Here is a 23,715-nt window from a genome sequence, read left to right as displayed (position 1 = left end):
CTTGTTCACATGTTTAACTTTGAAATGTATTTTACAAAACAACTTTACTAATACAGACACACCAGCTTTCTTCAGGTTAGTATTTTCCTGATATATCTTTTTCAATTCTGGTTTCAACATTTTGAGAACCTTTTATTTTAGATTAGGTCTCTGGCAAACAGCATTTCATATGATTTTTTAAAAAACCAGTCTGCTAATGGCTTTTCAATTAGAAAGTTGTATCCATTTTACCTTAGGGGGATTACTGACATATTTCTATTCATTTTTACTACCTTATTTTGTGCATTCTAATTGCTCTGCTTTATCTCTTGCCTCCTTTATGTATTAATTCTGAATGATGAGAAAAGGTGAGGCACTTCTGTCATTTTGAAATTAATTCTATTTCTAATCTCAAGTGATGAATTTAGAAATTTAAATGATCATATTTAACAAAATAAAGTCTAAAAGCTAATCACATCTTTATCCTCCTCATGAACAACGCTGAGAGCCTTATGACTTCCGATACGAACAATTCCACCTTGATTTGCATGCCAGTTACTAGGATTTTAATTCCATTTTTTCAAACCTTCATATACTGCTTTTTTAAGTAAATGTTTATTTAGATTTTCCCAAAAATATGCCATTCCATCTTGCATCATCAACTTCCTTTAGGGATCATTTGCATTCTAAAATATATCCTTCAGAAGTCCCTTTGGCAAGAATTTGTTGTTAGGAAATTCAAGCTTTGTTTTTGTTTGGAAATGTCTTTATTTTGTCTTCACCCTTGGAAGTTAAATTCAGTTCTAAGTAGAAACTGTTATTTCTCTCAGCACTGTGCAGATAATATTCCACTGTCTTCTGGTTCCTATTATTGTTGCTGAAAAATCAATTGTCATGCCCACATCTTGGTTTTTAATACCATACTCCAAAAAAAGGAACCAGAGCTTCTTGAAGAAATGGCTAGTTCTAAGATAGGGCAAAAAATACACAAGATGATCCTAGAGCATCTTGCAATTCCAGAAAGCAGGTGGGGAAAAAAAAAAAAAAACACAGTGGTTGTGCGGTTTAGAGAACAAAGATTTACATCGGAGCCAACCTCCCACTCTGCTTAGATACACCTGAACTCGCAATGTCAATAATCTACCTCATCAGATTTTTTCTTCCTGTTTCTTCTATACCACACATGAATTTTTATAGAGCCCCAGGTTACTATAAGATTCAAAGACAATTGTACACATAAATACCATGCTTACCATAAATATTCTGTTTACTGACCACCTGCAATTAGATTCATAATTAATAATAAAATGAAACTTTTTAATTCCCATAAGTATGGAAATAAAAGTGTACCTCCAAAACTTCAGGGGTCAAAGAAGACACAAGGAAACATATGAAAAATTTAAAAGCACTAGGACTTTAAAAACACAATAATAAGAAAACTTAATTTTTAAAAATGGGCAAAGATTGACTAGAAACTTTACCAAAGAAGATGTAAGCAACAGGAAAATAGAAATATGCTCAAAATGATTAGTTAGGGAGACGCAAATTAAAACCACAATGAGATATAACCAGGATCTATTAAAATGGCAAAAAAGAAACAAAAACACCCAGACAATACCATGTTCTGATGATACAGAGCAACAAGAAATTTTAGACACTACTCACAGGAATACAAAATGGTACAGCCACTCTGGAAAACTCTGGCAGTTTCATATTAAGTTAAAAAACCACTTACAACACAACTCAGCAATTCTACTCCTAAATACTGACCCAGGTGAAACGAAAACTTCAGTTCAGTTCAGTCGCTCAGTCGTGTCCGACTCTTTGCGACCCCATGAATTGCAGCACACCAGGCCTCCCTGTCCATCACCAACTCCTGGAGTTCACTCAAACTCAAGTTCATCGAGTCAGTGATGCCATCCAGCCATCTCATCCTCTGTCGTCCCCTTCTCCTCCTGCCCCCAACCCCTCCCAGCATCAGAGTCTTTTCCAATGAGTCAACTCTTCGCATGACGTGGCCAAAGTACTCGAGTTTCAGCTTCAGCATCAGTCCTTCCAATGAATATTCAGGACTGATTTCCTTTGGGATGGACTGGTTGGATCTCCTTGCAGTCCAAGGGACTCTCAAGAGTCTTCTCCAACACCACAGTTCAAAGCATCGATTCTTTGGTGCTCAGCTTTCTTTATAGTCCAACTCTCACATCCATACATGACCACTGGAAAAACCATAGCCTTGACTAGACGGACTTTTGTTGGCAAAGTAATGTCTCTGCTTTTCAATATGCTACCTAGGTTGGTCATAACTTTCCTTCCAAGGAGTAAGCGTCTTTTAATTTCATGGCTGCAGTCACTATCTGCAGTGATTTTGGAGCCCCCAGAAATAATGTCTGACACTGTTTCCCCTGTTTCCATCTATTTCCCACGAAGTGATGGTACCAGATGCCATGATCTTCGTTTTCTGAATGTTGAGCTTTAAGCCAACTTTTTCACTCTCCACTTTCACTTTCATCAAGAGGCTTTTGAGTTCCTCTTCACTTTCTGCCATAAGGGTGGTGTCATCTGCATATCTGAGGTTATTGATATTTCTCCCGGCAATCTTGATTCCAGCTTGTGTTTCTTCCAGTCCAGCGTTTCTCATGATGTACTCTGCATAGAAGTTAAATAAACAGGGTGACAATATACAACCTTGATGTACTCCTTTTCCTATTTGGACCCAGTCTGTTGTTCCATGTCCTAACTGTTCCTCCAGTTCTAACTGTTGCTTCCTGACCTGCATACAGATTTCTCAAGAGGCAGATCAGGTGATCTGGTATTCCCATCTCTTTCAGAATTTTCCAGTTTATTGTGATCCACACAGTCAAAGGCTTTGGCATAGTCAATAAAGCAGAAATAGATGTTCTTCTGGAACTCTCTTGCTTTTTCCATGATCCAGCGGATGTTGGCAATTTGATCTCTGGTTCCTCTGCCTTTTCTAAAACCAGCTTGAACATCAGGAAGTTCACAGTTCACATATTGCTGAAGCCTGGCTTGGAAACTTATGCACCCATAAAAAACTGTCATGAAACTTAAAAATGGCTTTATTCAACATCACCAGCAAGTGAAGGGTCCCTCAACTTAGGAATGAATAAGTGTAGGATATCCATACAATGGAACACTATTCAGCCATAAAAGAATGAACTATTGATATGCAGAACAATATGAATAAATCTCAAATGCATGTGTATCATGTATAAGCAAAAGAAAGCTGACTCAAAAGGTTACATACTATTGTATACAGTTATACGAAATTTTGGAAAAGGTAAAATTATGAGGACAAAAACACATCAGTAGATGCCAGGTACCAGGTCTGAAGGCAAGTTGACCACAAAGGCACAAAGAATTTTGGTGGGTGATGGAACCGTTCTGTACCTGGATCATGGTGGGAGTTACGTGACAGTAACGTCTGTCAACACTGACAGAACTACGAACACAGACTAGTTATGGGATGAACTGTGTCCCCCAGGAGTTCATATGCTTAAGTCCTAACGCTCAGAACCTCAGCATCTGACCTGACTTGTAGAGAGTCTTCACAAATTAATCAAGTTAAGATGAAGTCATTAGGGAAGGGCCCTAATTCAGTATGATTGGTGTCATTATAAAAAGGGGAAATCTGGAGATAGACACAGACATATACAGGGAGATGTAAAGAGACGGGTGATGCTTCTACAAGTTACGGAACAAAAAAGACTACCAGAAAACCACCAGGTGCTAGGCAAAAGGCGTGTTCTGGATTTTCCCTCAGAGCCCTCAGAAGGAACTAATAATACCAACACCCTCATCTTGGACTTTAAGCCTCTGAAAATATGAGACAATTTCTTTAAGCCACTTGGTTTGTGGTACCTTTTTATGGCAGCCCTAGAAAACGAATATAAAATAGTGAATTTTACAAAATGCAAAATTGTATCATATATAAAATTATATTTACATATTCAGTAAAAAGTGGAGTAAAAGAGTTTGCTAGATCTTGGAGACAAATGAAAACATGTTATATTATTGGTCAGAATATTGGGAGTGAGTATAAACTACAAAAAGTGATCAAATCATACACAAGCAACTCATGCAGCTCAATAACAGAAAAATAAACAACCCAATCTAAATATGGACCAAAGAACTAAACAGACATTTCTCCAAAGAAGACATACAGATGGCTAACACACACATGAAAAGATGCTCAACATCACTCATTATCAGAGAAATGCAAATCAAAACCACTATGAGGTACCATCTCATGCAGGTCAGAATGGCTGCCATCAAAAAGTCTACAAATAATAAATGCTGGAGAGGGTGTGGAGAAAAGGGAACCCTCTTACACTGTTGGTGGGAATGCAAACTAGTACAGCCACTATGGAGAACAGTGTGGAGATTCCTTACAAAACTGGACATAGAACTGCCTTATGATCCAGCAATCCCACTGCTGGGCATACACACTGAGGAAACCAGAAGGGAAAGAGACACGTGTACCCCAGTGTTCCTCGCAGCACTGTTTGTAATAGCCAGGACATGGAAGCAACCTAGATGTCCATCAGCAGACGAATGGATAAGAAAGCTGTGGTACATATACACAATGGAATATTAACTCAGCCATTAAAAAGAATGCATTTGAATCAGTTCTAATGAGGTGGATGAAACTGGAGCCTATTATACAGAGTGAAGTAAGTCAGAAAGAAAAACACCAATACAGTATATTGACACACACATATGGAATTTTAAAAAATTGGTAATGACGAATCTATATGCAAGACAGCAAAAGAGACACAGATGTAAAAACAGACTTTTGGACTCTGTGGGAGAGGGAGAGGGGGGACTGTATGAGAGCACAGCATTGAAACATGTGTATTATCACACGTGAAATAGAAGGCCAGTGCAAATTCGATGCATTAAGCAGGGCATTCAAAGCTGGTGCTCTGGGACAACTCTGAGGGGTGGGGTGGGGATGAAGAGGGGAGGGGGGTTCAGGATGGTAGGACACATGTATACCCATGGCTGATTCACGTGATGTATGGCAAAAACCACCACAGTACTGTAAAGTAATTAGCCTATAATTAAAATAAATTATTTTTTAAAGTGATTAAATGTATCCAATCCTATATATAACTGTGGCTACAGAGCCCCTAACACAATTTTTAAATAGTAAAAAATAAGTATTTCTGGCAAAACAAACTCTGAGAATTTAATGTCAACAAAATTCCACTTATGAAAACTTGTAGGATTTGGCTAACATAGTTCTTGGAAGGAAATTTTAAATCATAAATGGTTACATTTAGAAGAAAGTTTAGACTTCCAGTTTTATGTAAAACATGTACAGGGCATGTGAGCTGCCACTCCCACCCTTACAATAAGAAAAAGGTTGAACAAACTGAAATTCAACAAACAACTTTTCTTGGAGCCACCAGAAATATGAGGCAGGATGGCAAACCACCACGTCCAAACCTACAGATAGGAAAATCCAAAGAGTTACAGCCAAGATCTGCTTACCTGAAGCAGAAGCCTCCAGTGACATAAGCTGGAAGGAAAATGTAAACGGTAGTTTCAGGATCTGGTAGAGGCCGAGTATGGCTAACATGGGACTGAGGAATCCCTGAAGTCATAGTCATAGTGGAGCTGTAACACTTTTGAGAGTTTTATCTCTAGAAACTCCATGAGGTTCTTACTCAGAAGTCAAGAAAGATTCCCCTACAGCTCAGGCAGAGGGAGGGGGACATAAACATTATGAAAAATTCCAGAGTATTCTCCATAATGGAGGCCAACTCACTTTATTAGGGGCTGATCCCACCTGGTGCAAGGATATTTCGGTGATTCCAGACTCCTCTGTTCTTGCTTTTTCACCTAAGTGATTATATGGTGGGGAAAGGTAAGAAGCTAAGAAACACTCTGCCCCAGAGACACAGGCCCACTGAAAGACTGAGATTTAATCATTAGACAGCAGACAGTCTCCCCTCCCCAGTACCTTACCACCACACTAGCAGGACCCTAGTGTAAAACAGTAGGCTACAACAGAAAGGGCTACAGCACGCAGATTCTTTCTACGGAGGAATTCTCAGGGCAACCCAAAGAGCACAGAGGAGGCCAAACAAGGAAACTAGAGGAGCCTGAAGCCTCACAGAGAGACAGTGCAACACTGGCACGGGGAGAGCCGTCAGGCGACTGACAGTTGCGTCTACACCCAAAAACGGAAGAGAGACAGGCACTGAATTAGTGAGGAGAGGCTAGGCTAGCTCAGTGGGTGGTATTTGGATAACTATAGAGTAAAAAAAAAAAATGGATGCCTACTTGATACTGTATGAGGCAAAATAAAGTAGGTTAAATTGAACTTACCCCAGACCATGCCTAAAATGTCACTGGTTTAAGTGACATTTAACTTCTTTTCTGCATAAGTTACATGTCTACTGCATGTCATGATGAGGGCTCTGCTCACTATAGCCACTCAGAGACTCAGGCTGATGGAGACTTCCATTCATAGCTCGCTGGTCAGAACTATTACCATGGTCCCATCTACTCAAAAAACTGTCCAGGACAACAATCCTAACCCATGAACAGAAATCTCTGTTAGGAAGCAGTAATGCCAATGACTTGATGGCAAGCCAGGGAATCCACTGCCGTGGCAATGAAAAGCCAGGTGACAATAATTTCTTACCTTTCTTGGCACATGTTTTCTTTCCAATTCCTATCCTCTGAGTACTACGTACTCTTCTCTACAGATCACTGCTCTACGTAATGATAAGCTCCAAACAATTTCCCTTCTCCGGAAACTCAGAACTAAAGCGCATTTCCTCCCAAGGGCACAGCATTTATATTGGTCAGCGCGGATCGCACTATCTCCACAGACTAACAGAGCACAGATGCTCTGCTGAGCGCTTTTCACTCAGTTCATTCGAGCCTGAGAACAGCTCCTTGAAATAGCTATTATTATTATTCCCACTTTTAATTAGCACAACTGAGGTAAAGAGAGGCTAATTTACTCAGCTGGAAATCTGGAATCAGGCAGCGTGGCTTCAGTGCTCCTGGCCCATCGAGGCCCATTTAGATTCCCTTGTAGGTACTGCTCCTTCCTCATTAAGCCTCATCACGTCTATCCAGCACACTTCTTCAACCTTTCTCTGCAGTGCTCTCCATCTACCCTCTTCTCTTCTATGATGCTCTAGTTCCCAGCTTCCCACAGCTGCCCAACAGGAAGAGCAATGCAGCAGACAACTATTTCCTGAATAACTAGGCCGAGCGGTGTCGTCTCTGCCCCATTCCATACTCCTCTCTCTTGGGAGACTGGTCCAAAATGTTACTCTCAAATGTTGTCCAGGGTAGGATAGAAAGATCCCCTACTAAAGGATTAGAATGCATTTTACATGAAGGAATCCCTCTCGAAGCCTCCTGAAGAAGAGTGACTGTCCCTGCCCACATGTTGCAAGGAGTTACCAAAGCTTAAAGAACAGGAAGGAAAGAAGGGGTGAGGGCTACAGGGTGGGGAATGGGAACAGCAATTAAGGTCTACTGACCACCAGCGGTGCCTCCCACCTTTCCTTCCCCTGGCAGAGAGAGTTGATCCTACGTCTCCAGGTACCTGAGTGAACTGCTCACAGGTGGGTGAGTCTCAGGTATGAGTTTGTCTTCTACGCTGCTTCTCTGACGGCTAAGCTGCTTCTCTGACGGCTAAGCACACTAACCCTGGTTTGCAGGCACTTCCAGCCTAAGTGAGGAGCACAGCGGCGTTTTCTGTAATAAGGACTGTCTCTCCTCCCCGGCGGCGCAGTGCTAAAGAATCTGCTTGCCAATGCAGAAGACACAAGAGACTCAGGTTCGATCCCTGGGTCGGGAATATTCCATGGAGAAGGAAATGGCAACCCATTCCAGTATTCTTGCCTGGGAACTCCCATGGCCAGAGGAGACTGGCGGGCTGCAGTCCACGGGGTGGCAGAGGGGGCGTGGCTGAGCACACGGAGCACGGCCACTGCTCTAAGTGCTGCGAGCTGAGCTGCATCCCCCAAGTTTACATCTCGAAGCCTAAGCCCCCAGAGGGACGGCATTCGGAGATGGGACCTCTGGGAGATTATCAGGTTTAGATGAGGTCATGAGGGTGTGGCCCTTACGCATCCTTATAAGAAGATGTGCCCGTGTGAGGACTGAAAGCAAGCCTATCTGCAGGTCAGGGAGACAGCCTCAGCAGAGCCTGAGCGTGCTGGTGCCCTGATCTCAGACTTGCAGTTTCTGGAGCTGTGAGAAAATGAATGTCTGTCGTTTAAGCCTCCTACTCTATGGCATTTTGTTATGACAGCCCTAGCAAAGACAGCAGAGGTTCTACATTACTCCATTTAATCTCTCAATAAGTATATTTGTTTTGTATGTCTAAACTAGGATTCAACTGTCTAATAACTACAAAGTACACTGCTTTTATCCTGACAATGTCTCCTACATCTTGGCTCTTATCCAATCCTGTCAGTGAAGAGTTCTCTTGGATGAGTCCCTAATCTTCCCTAAGCCCAAATTTACTCTTCTGACATTAAGATAACTAAACAGGATTCCTTCTAGAGTGCTTTAGCTGCTCAGAGATTATGCATGAAAGCTAGAAAATAATGCAGAGATTATTTAGAACACAAGAGGCTGTTGTTTTTTTTTCAATCTTCCTGCTCCTAAAAAGTTACCATTAAAACATCATATATATAAAAAAGCAGAACAAAGTCAAAAATGAACTATCATTCAGAAGCTCAAATACCAATATCCTTGACTTTACAAAGATAAATTCCAATCCTCCTCATCCTTTAATTCTGAACTTAAACTGGGCTGGAGGGCAATGCTAGTTTCTGCCTTAAATTATAAGCTACTTCTAGCTGGCACAAAATGCAAAGACCCATTTAGTGTTACATGGAACAATTTTCTAGTGTTTACTCAACTGTAAATGGCAAAAAACCACTTCTTTCAGAAATCTGCCAAAGAAAAAGACTAATTTTTAACACAAAGTAACTCTTAACACTTTTCACAAATACACCAGTCAAAAAAGAGATATTATACAACATTCAGTATCCCTCTATACTGCTGCTGCTGCTGCTGCTAAGTTGCTTCAGTCATGTCTGACTCTGTGCGACCCCATAGACGGCAGCCCACCAGGCTGCCCCGTCCCTGGGATTCTCCAAGAACACTGGAGTGGGTTGCCATTTCCTTCTCTAGTGCATGAAAGTGAAAAGTGAAAGGGAAGTCGCTCAGTCATGTCTGACTCTTCGCGACCCCATGGACTGCAGCCTACCAGGCTCCTCCATCCATGGGATTTGCCAGGCAAGAGTACTAGAGTGGGGTACCATTGCCTTCTCCACCTCTATACTGAGGAAACTTCAAATCTATGTAAATGTACACCAAAGACTCTCCTCAGAAAATCTCCACATTAAAAAAAAAAATTTTTGCAAAGCACTGTAAAAAAGTAAAAAGAGTCACTAAATTATTACTGTAAGGTAGTTACAGCAGAATTTGCACATCATTATAACCTGCTGAAAAACCATTTTAAAATATTGTTTCACACATTAACATAATGCCAGGGATTTGCTTCAAAAAAATCTGGTAGAAAGGGAAGAGCGGGGGAAATGCAGGAATGGAAGCAAGGCAGCTCATGGTAACTGCTGAGGTGGAGGAGGGGCCATATAAGGATTCATCATCCGATTCTAACCCATGTATGGTCGACATTTCTCCACAAGAAAAGCTAAAAAGGTATTACACAATCTTGAAGAACAAATTTAATCCTCATATTCTAAAAATTTTTTAAATAGACTAGTACCTTCCAATCTTTGAATTTTCGCTTTCACGGAAATGATAGCTTCAAAGGGTGAAACTCTCAGCTCAAAACAAGTTCCAGTCAGTGTTTCAATGAAGAGCTCCATGGTATCATAAAAAGGAAGTCTGCAGTACAATGGTCCCACGTTATCTTCATTGAAGAATGGAGGATCTTTCCTGTTATCCATTACTTTGACTTTTCTAATTCCTCTGGAATATGCTGGAGGCAACTGTATTCCAGTTCTAGCCAAATCAGCTTTGAACACTGGTTATATACATGGTTGCTCATGTTTTGAGTTTTATACCTAAAAAACAAGAATAATTTTTTTAACAAGCCCATGTGAAAGTCTCAGTCCTCCACAGAGATTTTCTGAACTCTGGCTTATATCAATCTTCCAGACAGCCCAGAATTCGTTTTAGTGCTTACTATGTCTACTCGTCAACTATTCACGATTGTCTTTGAAAGCACTCTCTACCGGTTAGAATGTAAGATTATTAAGAATAGATATATTTGATATATTTTATCTTACTAGAGCTCAGCAGTTACTTATGTATACTGCATGCTGAACAAATTATATGTCTTCTTGTTAATGATACTTAAACCAATGACTTCAACATGTAGGTATACATTTGCAAGACCTTGAATGTTATGCACATCCTTTCCTGAAATACACAAGTTACATTTATAACCCACATAAAGCATAATGTTATAGACATTGTACATTTGAATCACACTGAATGGGTAAAACCTCCAAGTGGGAGAAGAACATCTGGAAGACCAGGCGGACAGAATGGGAACACAAGGGCAGTGCAAAAATCAAGAAGAAAAAAGCAATGATAAATTTTTTACTTTTTTTTTTTTTTTTGCCAAAGCATATATCACTGAACTCACTGCAATTTTCATTAACAATGTGAGTAAGAGAGCACTTATTTTTTAAAACATGTGGTTTAATTAATAACCTATATCTCCATTCTACAGAGATGATTTCCACAGGCATCTGAAATCCCACACGTCCAAAACTAAGCATCTTGTCCACGAACCTCCTCCTTGTCCTAGTCCCCGTCCTGGTAAAGAGCACCACCATTAACCTAGTCACTTGAGCCAGAAACCCAGGAATCATTTTATATTTTTTCACAATCCTCAAGGTATCCAGATGTGACCAATTCTAACAGGACAACTTAATATTTCTATAATACATGACCCTCTCCAACCTCACTGATTAGGACCTAGTTCAGGCCATAATTAGCTCTTAATGGAGAAATTGTGATAGCCTAGCTATGATCTTTGACTCTTGCCCTTCATTATTCTGATCCATTCTCTAGAATGTCAGTTATCTTTTCTTAAAAAAAAGGAAAGTTTAATAAAAACTGGATTGAGGTATCATATCACATACTTCAGAAATTATTTTATTCTTAATTATATTTAAGCAGGGGAAAAGATCACACAAAATTTTAAAATTACTTAATATTTGACTTTAGAAGGCACTGCAGTGAAACCACGCATTCAGACTAAATGAGGAAATGAACCTAAGATAGCCTAAAGCCTGAATCTGTTTTCCGTTTAAATAAACTACTTTCAGAGCAGTTTTAGGTTCACAGCAAGATAAAACAGAAAGTATAGAGTTCCTAGAAAGTACAGTCTCCAAGTACAGAGGAGAGTGAAAAAGCTGTTTTGAAGCTCAACATTCAAAAAACTAAGATCATGGCATCCAGTCCCATAACTTCATGGCAAACAGAAGGGGATAAAGTGGAAATAGTGACAGATTTTATTTTCTTGGGCTCCAACATCACTGCAGACAGTGACCGCAGTCATGAAATTAGAACACGCTTGCTCCTTGGAAGGAAAGTTATGACAAACCTAGACAGCACATTAAAAAGCAGAGACATCACTTTACCACAAAAGTCTGTAGAGTTAAAGCAATGGGTTTTCCAGTAGTCATGTACAGGTGTGAGGGTTGGACCATACAGAAAGCTGAGCGCCAAAGAATTGATGCTTTCATACTGTGGTGCTAGAGAAGACTCTTGAGAGTCCCTTGGACTTTAAGGAGCTCAAACCAGTCAATAATACAGCAAATCAACCCTGAATTTTCATTGCAAGGATTGTTGCGGAAGCTGAAGCTCCGAAACTTTGGCCACCTGATGAAAAAAGCCAACTCCCTGGAAAAGACCCAGATGCTGGGAAAGATTGAAGGCAAAAGGAGAAATGGGTGGCAGAGGACGCGATGGTTACATAGCATTGCAGACTCAATGGACATGAATTTGAGCAGACTCCAGGAGGCAGTGAAGGACAGGACAGCCTGGAGTGGGGAGTCGGTGCGTTGCAGAGTCAGACACGACTTAGCAACTGAACAACAGAATTTCCATACACTCTTTGCCCGCACACACGCACAGCCTCTCACTACCAACAACTTACATAAGAGTAGTGTATTTGTTACAATCAATGAACACATTGACACAGCAGCATCACTCAACGCCCACAGTTCACGTTAGGGTTCACTCTTGGTTTTGCAAACTATCGATTGTAGTAACATCATTATAGTAACACAGAACAGCTTCACTGCCCTAAAAATCCTTTGTGCTTTGCCTCTTTATCCTTCTCTCCCTTCAATCCCTGGCAACCACTGGTCTACTGATCTTTTCACCATCCCCATAGTTTTGCCTTTTCCTAAATGTCATACAGTTGGAATCATACAGTATGTAGCCTTTTCAGATTGGCTTCCTTCATTTAGTGATTTGCATTTAAGTTTCGTCTATGTTTTTCCATGGGTTGATATAGCCCACTTCTTTAGAGCACTGAAAACCTTTCTGCTGCCTGAATGTACCAAAGTTTATTTATCCATTCACCTACAGAAGGACACCTCTTGGTTGATTCCAAGTTTTGTCAATTATAAATAAAGCCGCTATAAACATCCAAGTGCAGGTTTTTGTATAGACGTTAAGTTTTCGACTTACTGGGGTAAATACCAATGAGTATAACTGCTAGATCTTATGGTAAATATGTTTAATTTTTAAGAAACTGTCAAATTGTCTTCCAAAGTGGCTGTTCTATACTGTTTTCCCACCAGCAATGAATAGCTCCTACTGCTCTACTTCCTCATGAGCTTTTGATGTTGTCAGTGATCTGGATTCCGACCATTCTAACAGGCATGTAACGGGAGGCCTGGCGTGCTACAATTCATGGGGTGGCAGAGTCGGACACAACTGAGCGACTGAACTGAACTGAACGGAATGGTATTTCACTGCTTTAATTTGCATTTCGCTAATAACATGCAATGTAGAGCACGGTTATCTTTTTAAAATGTAGAACTGATCACGTTATTCCTTAGCTCAAGGCCCCACAATGGGTTCCCACTGTCTACAGATTTGACTCCTTAGAAAGGCTCCCAAGCCCTACTTCATTTATACACATAGCTCATCCCGTCCTGCAATACCTCGGGCGGTCTCTCCGCTAATCATTTGCACCTGCAGCTTCAGAATACATTGGTCTCTATATCGTTGCTCCTGCTCTCCTCTCCTCACTGCCATCCCCACACCTGGCCACTTGACAAGCACCTATGACCTTTCAAGACTCAACTCAAATAGTAGCTAGTCCACAAAACCTTTTATGGTTACTCCCCTTCACACTCTGACCCCCATAATACAGTGCACCCATTACAATCAGTTTCATTTTTAAAATGGCTTTTTTGCTACTTAAAGGAAGGAGTTACTGCCCCATCACCTAAAACAGTATTTTGTACATATTGGTGCACATTAAAAGGTTGTTCAATGAGAAAGTAAATAAATTTTCACCCTCTCAACTGATTTTTAGAGCAAAACTATAATACAGGGCTTCCCTTGTGGCTCAGCTGGTAAAGAATCCACCTGCAATTCAGGAGACCCTGGTTCGATCCCTGGTTTGGGAAAATCCTCTGGAGAAGAGATAGGCTACCCACTCCAGTATTCTGGCCCATATTTAATACAGTGAAGTATATTTAATATAATTAACTAACTAGGGAACCTGAATTGCATTGTGCATATACTGCAAAAGGTCTTGAAGATATGATGAAAGAAAAGCTTTTGCTGGCAGCACAGCTGCTTCAAGTGCTGTTATACTATCAAAATAATGAGTAATAAATATAATAACACAAAGTGAAAGCGAAGTGGCTCAGTCGTGTCCGACTCTTTGCAACCCCATGGACCACAGCCTACCAGGATCCTCCGTCCATGGGATTTTCCAAGCAAGAGTACTGGAGTGGGTTGCCATTTCCTTCTCCAGGGTATCTTCCTGACCCAGGGATTGAACCTGGGTCTCCCGCATCGTAGGCCGACGCTTTACAGTCTGAGCCACCAGGGAAGTCCTAATAACACAAAGTGTTGTGCTAATACTACTGCTGGCGATAGTGGTAAAAGACCGTTACTTTCACTTAAAAGCCAAATATATGGCTATATTGCTCAGGCTGTGTTTCTCATTTCCTTAATATCTTCACAGGCCTGTAGAAATAATGAATGTATAAAATGAACCCCTAACCCCTTTTTCCGTCTCACTGAAATGACTGTTTTTGGATTCAAAATATGATTTTGGATAGAATGTGGATTCGTAAGAACACACTTACCATGCTATATCAAATAAGAACATACTACAGAATTATCAGTGTCTGTACCCTCAAAGCCAAGAGCACTTTTATCTACATAGTAAGAGATGTAGTAAGAGAGGTCAGGGGTCAGAATATTAAACTGAGCATTAGAAAAATAAAGCCATGGGTGACCAGTGCCTGCCCAAGGAATTCAGAGACAAACATAAAAAGCATTTCTTTAACCACAGTAGACTTCCACAGCAATACCCTGAATATAATAAACAAGGGGTGGGAGATGGGAGAAGATAACATAAAGACAAGTTTGGAAGCCCTTCATCTACAGTGAGAATGGATACAGTAATAATGGTCTAAAGAAAAAACAGCGACTTAGAAGAGCATTCCTGGTACTAGGGCACTGCCACAAATCTAGGTCCTAATCATGCAGTAATTTCCAACATCCAAAAAGAAGCAAGATTGGTAATCAAATTCGAAACTGAAATGTATGCCTCTAAGAAATAATTATACCTTTCCTCAGTAGTAGAAATCACTGCATCAGGACACCTTCTGAAAGTTGTGGCTGAATATGCTTGACTGAGCTTACTATGGAACCCTAACATGCTGGAAAATGAGGGGCAATGAAGAATCAAAAACAGGATGGAACATGATACAAGGACAGCTTAAAAAAGAAAAAAAAAAAAAAAACAGAAGAGGAGGAAGAAAGGACGAATGCGGCGGGGGGGTGGGAATTACTTTCAGAATTTTTACCAATAATTTTTTTAAAAATGCTTAGCTATTAAGAGTAATGGCAGCAAACATTTCTCTCTTGTCTTCTGAAAAAGTTCTTAAAATACAATCACCACAGATGTAAGGGAAATGAAAGACAGGTAACGCAGGACCGTGCTGAATGACTAATTTCAGTAACTCAAAATCAGCTTTATCCTCTCTGTTCTAAAGAGTATTAGTCATATAAAAGCAGTTCTTTTAAACTCTTCTCCCGACATGAAGAGATCCAGCATATTACGCAGCCCTTAAATATACCAACTTTTAATGAACTGTTTTTACTAATGTCTGGAAATATCCGTAAGTTTTAAATATATGCTTCAGAATTACATGAACCACGTCACGCATCTGTACCCTAAGCTCTGAAATCAGTTTTCCAGCGGGATTGGGAAGCTCTTCGGAGCCAAAGCCTTCTCGAGCCTTCAAAGTAGACATTTGAAGAGGACGGAGTCACCTGCGCAGCCCGTGCTCCTCCAGGATAAACTCCGGCTACGCACACGCCCTGGCCCGATCAGGACCGAGGTCAGGCTCCGCGTCAGAATCGGCGACTCGCAGGGAAGCACCTGTCCGGCCGGGCGGGCACCCCGCGTCGCGCCCGCGGGGGGGCGGAAAGTGGAGACAGTCTCCTCCGCCCAAGCAGCCCACCGTGCCGGTTTCGGGGCAGCGGCGGCGGAGGGGGCGCAGCCAAGAGGCCAGCGGCAACAGCGCGGCCCGACTCAGCGGCCCGCGACCCTGGGCGCCCTCCCCATCCGGCCGCTCGCCCTCACCGGCTCTCTTCCACTCGCTCGCCCGCCCGCAGGTCTTTAAGGAGGCGCCGCCCCACGAGCGACGCTGCTGCAGGCACCGACGAGCAACGCTCCGCCGCCGCCGCCGCGACCCCGCCCCTTTGTGACACCGCGTACCAATCGCTCGCCAACGCTCGCGTCGCCCTCCAATCAGTGGGGTCGGGGGCGGGACCTGACCGCCGGATGCCGGCGGTTGCTCGGAAGCCCAGGCTGCCTTCGCGTTCGGTGGTGGTTGTCGGTTAGGAGAAGCCCGGATGTTCTTTATTACTAACAGTGGCCGCCTGACGAGGGCCAAAGCGGGCGGCAGGAGACCAGTCGCACAGCCTTCTGGGAACAACAGGGTTGGCCTGTGGCCGGACGAGGGTGTGGACAGCACCTTTACCAAGACCAACCTAAGGCGCTCTTAGAGGTGCCTGACTTGCTGAAGCCATAGTCCCAGTCGATGGTCTTCCAAGAACCTGTGCACTTCCACTGCGGCCCAGGAGCCATGCCTTGAATGGATGCTTCTCCACGCACTTCACTGTCCCCTAATGTTTCTAGTCCTGCCTACCTTATCTGAAATGTGGGGCCATTGCCATGCCTGGTTGAAAGCAAGGGGGAAAGAAAACATGTTCTGTAGGTCTTACCGATTTTTTCCTCATCCAACCTACCGAGAATTGTGTGGAGTTGAAATTGAGTGGGTACTTCGGGTTGTTAAACTGCAGTGTTGGGTATGCCCAACCAGCCAGCCCCTTCTGTTTTCTAATTGTCAAGCTGTTGAGCTTAGTGTACACCATAACGGACAACACAAGCCTTTCAGCCTGACATGGCCTCCATTGCTGCTTTTTCTCATTTCCCATAGGTGTTCTAAATCCAACCCTTACAGTTTTCCTACTATCCTGGCCTATTGTTTTACTAGTTGGATTAGTTAGTTGACAATAAAAGTAGTCTCCCTCTCACAGAAGCTTTTACTAATCCTTATCTTGTGACTCAGAGGAACCAGTCTAAAATGAACTGCAGTATCTAATCCTTGTCACCCATCCTTTCACATTCTCTGATAACCTACCCACAAATTTATCTCCACAATTCAGAAAATTGAAAATACACTGAAGTTTATGAGGAGGTACTGGGGCTTTCACACATCTTCAGGCTGTCTCGCCAATGATTCCTTCTTAAATTCTGAGTAGATTGGAGCTCCTTGAGGAACAAGATAAGATTATTATCTTTGTAGACAGCCTATGATGGAGTGAATCTTACTGAATCAAACCTTAGCTTCCAAACCTGCCTGCCTCCCCTCTCAGTCAGGAGAACTGAGAGAACAAGCTAGAGTCAGGTGAATGAGCTGATGTCAATGTATGGCAATAACCACCACAATATTGTAATTAGCCTCCAATTAAAAAAAAAAAAAAGCCTTGGGTTCCAACACGGGAAGCCAATTCATTATCATCATCATCTACCAAGTTTCAAGTGCCAGATAATTAATGAAGATCTTTGCATATTCTCTCTCTTAACAATCCTGCAAGGTTGGTACTGAGGCCCCTACATGAATGACAAAGAAGGAAATAACTAAGGTAAAACAAGTTGCCTACACTCAAAACAGTTCTAAGTGGCAGATTTAAATCTAGGCCTCAACACAAAACTCCAAACTTGTTCCACTATGTTACTTTGCTTCCACATTTTGCCTCATCTGTGAAATGAGGGCAATATCTGTATCTGGTAGAGTTATGGAGACTGTATGTGTGTGTGTGCATGCTCAGCCAGGTCCAACTCTTTGCAACCCCATGGACTGTAGCCACCCAGGCTCCTCTGTACCTGGAATTTTCCAAGCAAGAATACTGGAACAGGTTGCTATCTCCTCCTCCAGGGGATCTTCCCAACCCAGGGATCAAACCCACACCTCTCGGGTCTCCTGCACTGGAAGATCAATTCTTTACCACTTGAAAACAGGAATAGTGCCAACCATTGAACCAGTGAGTGTTAAGTTCCCTCTCCCTTTCAAGCATCTCAAAATAGCAATTTGCATATTTTCTAACTTTACTGTCTCTTGAATTCCCTGGAATCAGTCCTAATGGTGGGTCAGTAGATTTTATCATTCCAAAAGAAACACATGTCTAACAAATGCTTACTGAGTGAGGAAGATCCCACATTGGGCTCTGACTCAAGAGCATACAAGTAGCTCTGAATACAAATACCCTAAGGCACAGAAGGAAGATGCATTACATGGGTAGGGAAAAGGAACAGCAAACTAGTATGTACCATCTGGGTCACTCTCTCGGCAGAGCACGACGAACAGCTGATCTGTGACAGCTATACAAAATCTCCTGAGAATAAACAATTCTCAATTCAACTTTATAAAGTATCCAAGAAAGAAAGAAGTTAGTGGCTTCAGAATGGGTGAAGCCAACTGGGTCTGCTTACAAGATTGCACCACGTTACGGACTGAATACTCGTGAGCGAGAGAGCACCACACAGGAAGAGAGACTAGAAGTATCCGCCATCCACAGGGGACAACAGTTACAGAAAATTCCCATCAATGTGGAGTTCTACGGAACAGTGGTGCTCTAGAAGCCGACATTCCCATCCTCAGCATTTCTCCCTACCATTATCTGGGTTCATTCCGCTGCTTTCAAAAAATAATGCAAAGCTCCAAGGAGTGGAGACGGATGCATTATGACAACGTCAGCAAACTGCTTCTGTAAAGGGCCACAAAGGACACACCTTGGACTCTGAGCCGTCCAGTCTCTGACGCGGCCGTCAGCTCTGGCGTTTACCTACTACGGGTGCAACAGCCATCAGTTCAGTTGCTCAGTTGGGTCTGACTCTTCGTGACCCCATGGACCGCCCATCACCAACTCCCAGAGAAATGAATGGGTATGACTGCCTCCCAGTAAAACTCTATTTTCAGAAATAAATAAATAAACAAACTGTAGAGGACTGTAGTTTGCCAACTCACTGTAGCAGACCTGTAAGGTCTCTTCAAAATTCAGTGGAATGCGAGGAAACCTGCTCTCCTAGCACAAAGACACGTGAAGTGTATAATCTCTCATCCTCTTCTTCTATCTAGTGCCCAGGCTCTAAGTTAGGGCTCCCATTTATTTAGGGAAGACTTCTGGTCATGTCAGGCATTTGCTTCCTCTGGGAGTCTCTACCCACCTATGAAAGGCACAAATAGGTTTCTTCTCTAATAGACCCTAAACCCATGGCCCCACCAAGGCTAATCAAAATATGGTTTTAAAAAATAGTAACACTGTGAAACATTTATTTTTGTTTGCAGAATTAAGCATGATTTTAAAACCAGTACAGAAAAATATTAAGTATGCTGGGCAAGAGGTGAGCAAGTTGTTTCAGTATTTGTTTTCTATAATTCAGTTAAGGAGCACAGAAGACAGCATCATTAACTCAAGGATGTAGCTGAAAGATACCCTGTACACTCTACTGGCCTCCAAAGGCATTCAAGGGATCATCAAATATGTTGGAAACCTTCTGTCCAGATCTCGATTCAGTCACTTTCTGTGAAGATCGACTTTTTGATTTGGTTGTCTTAGTCTGGATACCAGAGGAGAAGATATCATCTTTAAAAATGGGGAAAAAAAAAAAAGAAAGAAAGAGTCACAGAACAGGCAAGAAAATGTGTGCTTTTAAGACGTATCTACACAAACCAGCAAAGACTCAAGTCTGATAATAGCACAGGATACCTAAAACCACTAAGAGGAGGTTAAGCCTCTAAGACTCCAGCCGGTCCTGACTCTGCTACTAACCAAGTTTTCTGATCACATACAAGTTATAGTTTCTGTCTGAGTATAATTTTCTCAGCTACAAAGCCGTGTGTGCACATGCAGGAGAGGAAATGCAGGAGGATAAGTTAATCTCCAGTCCAGCCCATGACTTTACCATCTGTGATATTATACTTATTTCTACTCTACATTCTTTTGCCTTTGGGTTTTAAAAGGAAAAGGCACTAAAAATAAGCAAAGGGAAAAATCCAATCTCAGTCTTTCAGAATAAACACATCAATTTGCAGGATCTCAATGCCAAAAACTCAGTCTAATGCCTACTTTGGATGACTGGCAGGGGGCACAATAAGATGAAAGTTAAATTAGACTTCACAGTCAAGCTCCAGGCTCTTCACCGCTTAGGATATTTATCAAATTTCTTGACATCCATCATAACAAATCATGGTTTCAACAAAATGACTAGTCAATTTACTTATCCACCGTCAGTCTATCCCAGAAATATAGAGCAGGTCAAAGGAAACCGACTAGGGAATGTCTTCCAGGAAAGGGTCAAGACAAAGACAGCGAGAGAAATATCAAGTCACTGAACGGTGATGACTCTCTCTGTCATGTACAGAAAACCAAACTTACCTGTATCATCGTCAAATATAGACTTAGCTTCCACTTTCTTTTTGGACTTTCCTTTTGGTTTTACAGTTAGGTCAGCAAAGATATCAATGTTGTCATCGAACAAGTTGGAGTCAAATGTTCTTTCCTTCTCTCTCGTTTTTTGTGAGGGTTTATTTGCTTCTGTAGCAAATATATCATCCTTGTAAGCCAAAAAACAACCAAAACAATTTTTAATCAAGGTTTTTTTTTCTTTACTACATACATTCATTTCAACAAATTGAAGAAATGCCGACTGCCACGGTGTTCTGTGACAGCCACATTAGCTGCTCCTCTGTCTGGAGAGCACTACCCAAAATCTCTGCCTGGCAAAGTCCTTTTCATTCTTCCAGGTCCCAGCTAAAACACAAGCTGCATAGAGAGCCCTTCTCTACCAGTGCTACCTGAAGAAGCACCTCGCACACCAATCTACCACTCTGCCCCACTGCCCTGGGTTGTTTCAGGCACTTAACATTACCTGGAAACGTTACTGCCCTGTCTGATCCAGTTCCCCTCCCTGAGAGCTCTGGGGAACAGAGCATGGGTCCTGGTTCACCTTGTGTATCCAGTATCCAGATTCTCAATAAACATCTGCCTAATGACATGCAGTATCCAGACGCTCAATAAACATCTGCCTAACGACATCCAGTATCCAGATGCTCAATAAACATCTCCTGAAGAGTATCACCCAAGGCCTTGCTGTCTGTGTTAAATCATCAGCTCCTGCCATGGCCTGTTTCCCCAAGAACCAGAGATTAAACATCCAAGCTGTAAAGATATCATTTTATATATGCTAATTGCAGCAACATCTGTATAAAAATGATAAAAATCAAGACCTGTGTCAATGGTAATGGCCAAGAACAAAACAGAAAATCACTTCTGAATAAGTTTCAGAGTTATTTAATAAGAGAAAGAAAGTGAAAGTCACTCAGTCGTGTCAGAGTCTTTGCGACCCCATGGACTATACAGTCCACAGACTTCTTTAGGCCAGAATACTGGAGTGGATAGCCATTGCCTTCTCCAGGGATCTTCCTAACCCAGGGATCAAATCCAGGTCTCCCACATTGCAGGTGGACTCTTCACTGTCTAAGCCACCAGGGAAGCCCTAATAAGATAACCTAATAAGAGAACCTAAGTATAATTAGTACGAAAACTTAAGTATAATTACTAAGCAAGCAGATACTGAGCAGCAACAAAACAGCTTTAATGTAATCTCTGGTTCGAATGAGCCAATCAGATATCTTCCTTAACAAAGAACCAGGCACAAAGATGTATTTTTATGTCCTATTACCTCAAATATATCTTGTGCTTTTGAGATAATATCCTGTTGACTGTTGGATTTTGACCCATTCTTCTTGCCTCTCTGGTCTGTAAACAGATCGTCCTCATCTTCCAGGAAAGGGAAAGGATTTGTTTTCTTTGCTGGTTTTGGTTTAATAGACTGAAAGAGATCATCATCACTGCCTGTCTCACCGAGAGCAGGGAACATGGGGCTTCTGTCTTTACTTCCCTCTGCCAGGTTGGCCAGGCTGCTGGCTGCCTTCACCTTGGCTTTTCTTCCTGCGGACTGAGATGCAATGCCCTTGGAAAAGATATCTCCAGAATCAAACAGATCATCCTCAAGAGGTTGACCCACAGATTTCACAAATGGGCCTCTGTTCATTCCAGGCACAGGACCACCTGCCCATGTTGGAGTGGCAGCTGCCACTGCTTCTTCTGCTCCACCAGCTGCCCTCAGCGGTGGCTGACGACCATCTGGTGATGTGGCACCATCTGTCAACTGTGCCACAAATCCCCTGGGGGAACCCACATCCTCGGCCTCAGTGGACTCCTGGGCAGCCAGGTGTCGAGCTGCGCGCGTCTGCGGTCTGCGCTTCCCTCTCACTTTGACCCGGGTCTGCAATGGCAAGAACCACATGTTGATCTGATGGTTTTTTAAAAGGTGCTCCAAGCTAACATAGCAAATAACCAACATCTCAAAATACTGTAAGGTTGTCTGGTCTGTTTCAATTAAGATACTATGTAACATACAGACAAGGTTATTTGTTAAAGATTTCCAAAGGCATTTCATAGCTCCTACTACTCCAAGACTAAGTCATTCTTAACCCTTTAGTATCCCCCATTTTTGAGTCTTTTGAGGACAATTTTTGTTCAGTTTGATAAGGCTTCCCTTACCTAGAGGCCACACCACTCTGTGTCCCACAGTGCTCCCTGGGCCCTACTCTGCCCTAGTTTAAACGCAGGTATCTTTCAAAACAGGAAAGAATCGGGGGGATTCTGGCACTAAGCTTTCTCAGAGGGCTAATGAAAAATCAGGCTCCAGAAACAGGGAACTAAGACAATGAAGAAAGAGAGGGGCTCTTTCCTTCCAGTCAACAAACACTAAATCCAATTTTAAATATTTCACATAAAAAAAAATAATGTGGCCTGGGAATCAGAACTTTCAATATATGCATCACTTATTAGTAATCACAAAATATGCATCACTTATTAGTAATAACCCAGTATTTATAATACTTTTCCAAAATACACTGTCAAGTAGTTTTAAAAAGGCACATGCTACTTTAGGCAAAGTACTCAATGGTGTTTGCCTATTTCAAGGAAATTTCCTAAATTATTTCAAGAAGTAGTCCATTTAAACTTAACAGGAACAACAAAAAAGCTAACAGAAATATAACAAAACGAGGGATGTTTTATTTTTTTGTAAGGAAAACAGTTTTGAAAATACTTAAAATGCATGTGTTTGCAGGGTCATCCTATGTACTACTGCTTACTCAAAGTACAGCTAAGACTTCTTAGAGAAGGAAGACTGGATAGAAAAAAAAGAGAACAAACTAAAATAAAAGTAAACCCCCAAAGAGGTCACGGTCCATGCAGCACAAGTCCACAGTCTTGCGCAACAGTGTGACATGGGATAACTGCCATGGGATCTCAGAGAGGGAGCCCAGGACAAGGAGCAGGAGGGGAAATATGCCAGAAGCTGTGACGTCTGTGCAGAGTTGCCAATGAGGAAAGAGCACTGCTGACTCAGAAGGTGGCATGAAGGGATGGCAGCATCGCACTGGGGCATGTGTGTTCAGGGAATGGTGCCTGGGGACTCGATTTAGACTGACGGTGTGAGGGGACTGGTGGGAGCTGGAAGCTTCAGTTAGCACAGACTGTAAATGGCTTTAATACTAAACCACGGAGCTTGAACATTCTCTTTTGAGCAGTAAGGAGACAGCAGAGGAAGTACATGGTGAGGATATGATCCGCTCAGTGTCTAGAAGGTCTCCAGGGAGCAGCCAGAAGCTGGTGAGCCAGCCACTGAGTTAGAACATAAACATAACAAACGTGGGTGGTGGAAGGGTGGACACAGAACTAGGGAGGTGGAAGGAAGGCGAGGAGGCTGAAGGAAAGAAGAGGCGCCTCCTTCAAATGAGGAATCGAGGTCAGCGGACCCTGTGTTACCGATGAATTCAGAAGAAACAT

The 23,715-nt window shown here is 42.2% G+C and overlaps 2 protein-coding genes across 14 annotated transcripts in view; both read right to left on the bottom strand.

Annotated features, from left to right (window-relative positions):
* Window positions 1-15,979, bottom strand: part of ZFAND4 (zinc finger AN1-type containing 4) — a 52,562-nt gene extending 36,583 nt beyond the window's left edge. For 2 of the 7 annotated variants that reach the window (XM_070364826.1, XM_070364825.1), the window contains exons 1-2: window positions 15,556-15,946; window positions 9,773-10,073 (exon numbers count right to left, since the gene is read on the bottom strand). In XM_070364826.1, the coding sequence (XP_070220927.1) occupies window positions 9,773-9,956 (184 nt within the window). In that variant the 5' untranslated portion in view covers window positions 9,957-10,073; window positions 15,556-15,946. Of the gene's footprint in view, window positions 1-5,770; window positions 5,845-9,772; window positions 10,074-15,455 lie in introns of those variants that run through there. The other 5 variants (XM_070364824.1, XM_070364823.1, XM_070364822.1 and 2 more) reach the window with 5 other exon arrangements.
* A 3,112-nt stretch (window positions 15,980-19,091) lies between these two features.
* The window catches only part of WASHC2A (WASH complex subunit 2A), a 46,202-nt gene continuing 41,578 nt past the window's right edge, over window positions 19,092-23,715 (bottom strand). For all 7 annotated transcript variants that reach the window (XM_070364888.1, XM_070364892.1, XM_070364889.1 and 4 more), the window contains 3 exons: window positions 21,536-22,141; window positions 20,230-20,407; window positions 19,092-19,437 (listed from right to left, as the gene is read on the bottom strand). In XM_070364888.1, the coding sequence (XP_070220989.1) occupies window positions 19,298-19,437; window positions 20,230-20,407; window positions 21,536-22,141 (924 nt within the window). In that variant the 3' untranslated portion in view covers window positions 19,092-19,297. The remainder of the gene's footprint in view (window positions 19,438-20,229; window positions 20,408-21,535; window positions 22,142-23,715) is intronic.

The sequence above is a fragment of the Bos mutus genome, chromosome 28, assembly GCF_027580195.1.
Source record: "Bos mutus isolate GX-2022 chromosome 28, NWIPB_WYAK_1.1, whole genome shotgun sequence".
In the NCBI taxonomy this organism is placed as follows: Eukaryota; Metazoa; Chordata; class Mammalia; order Artiodactyla; family Bovidae; genus Bos; species Bos mutus.
Note: the sequence above shows the minus strand (reverse complement) of the source record. Positions and strands in the feature narration are given on the sequence as shown.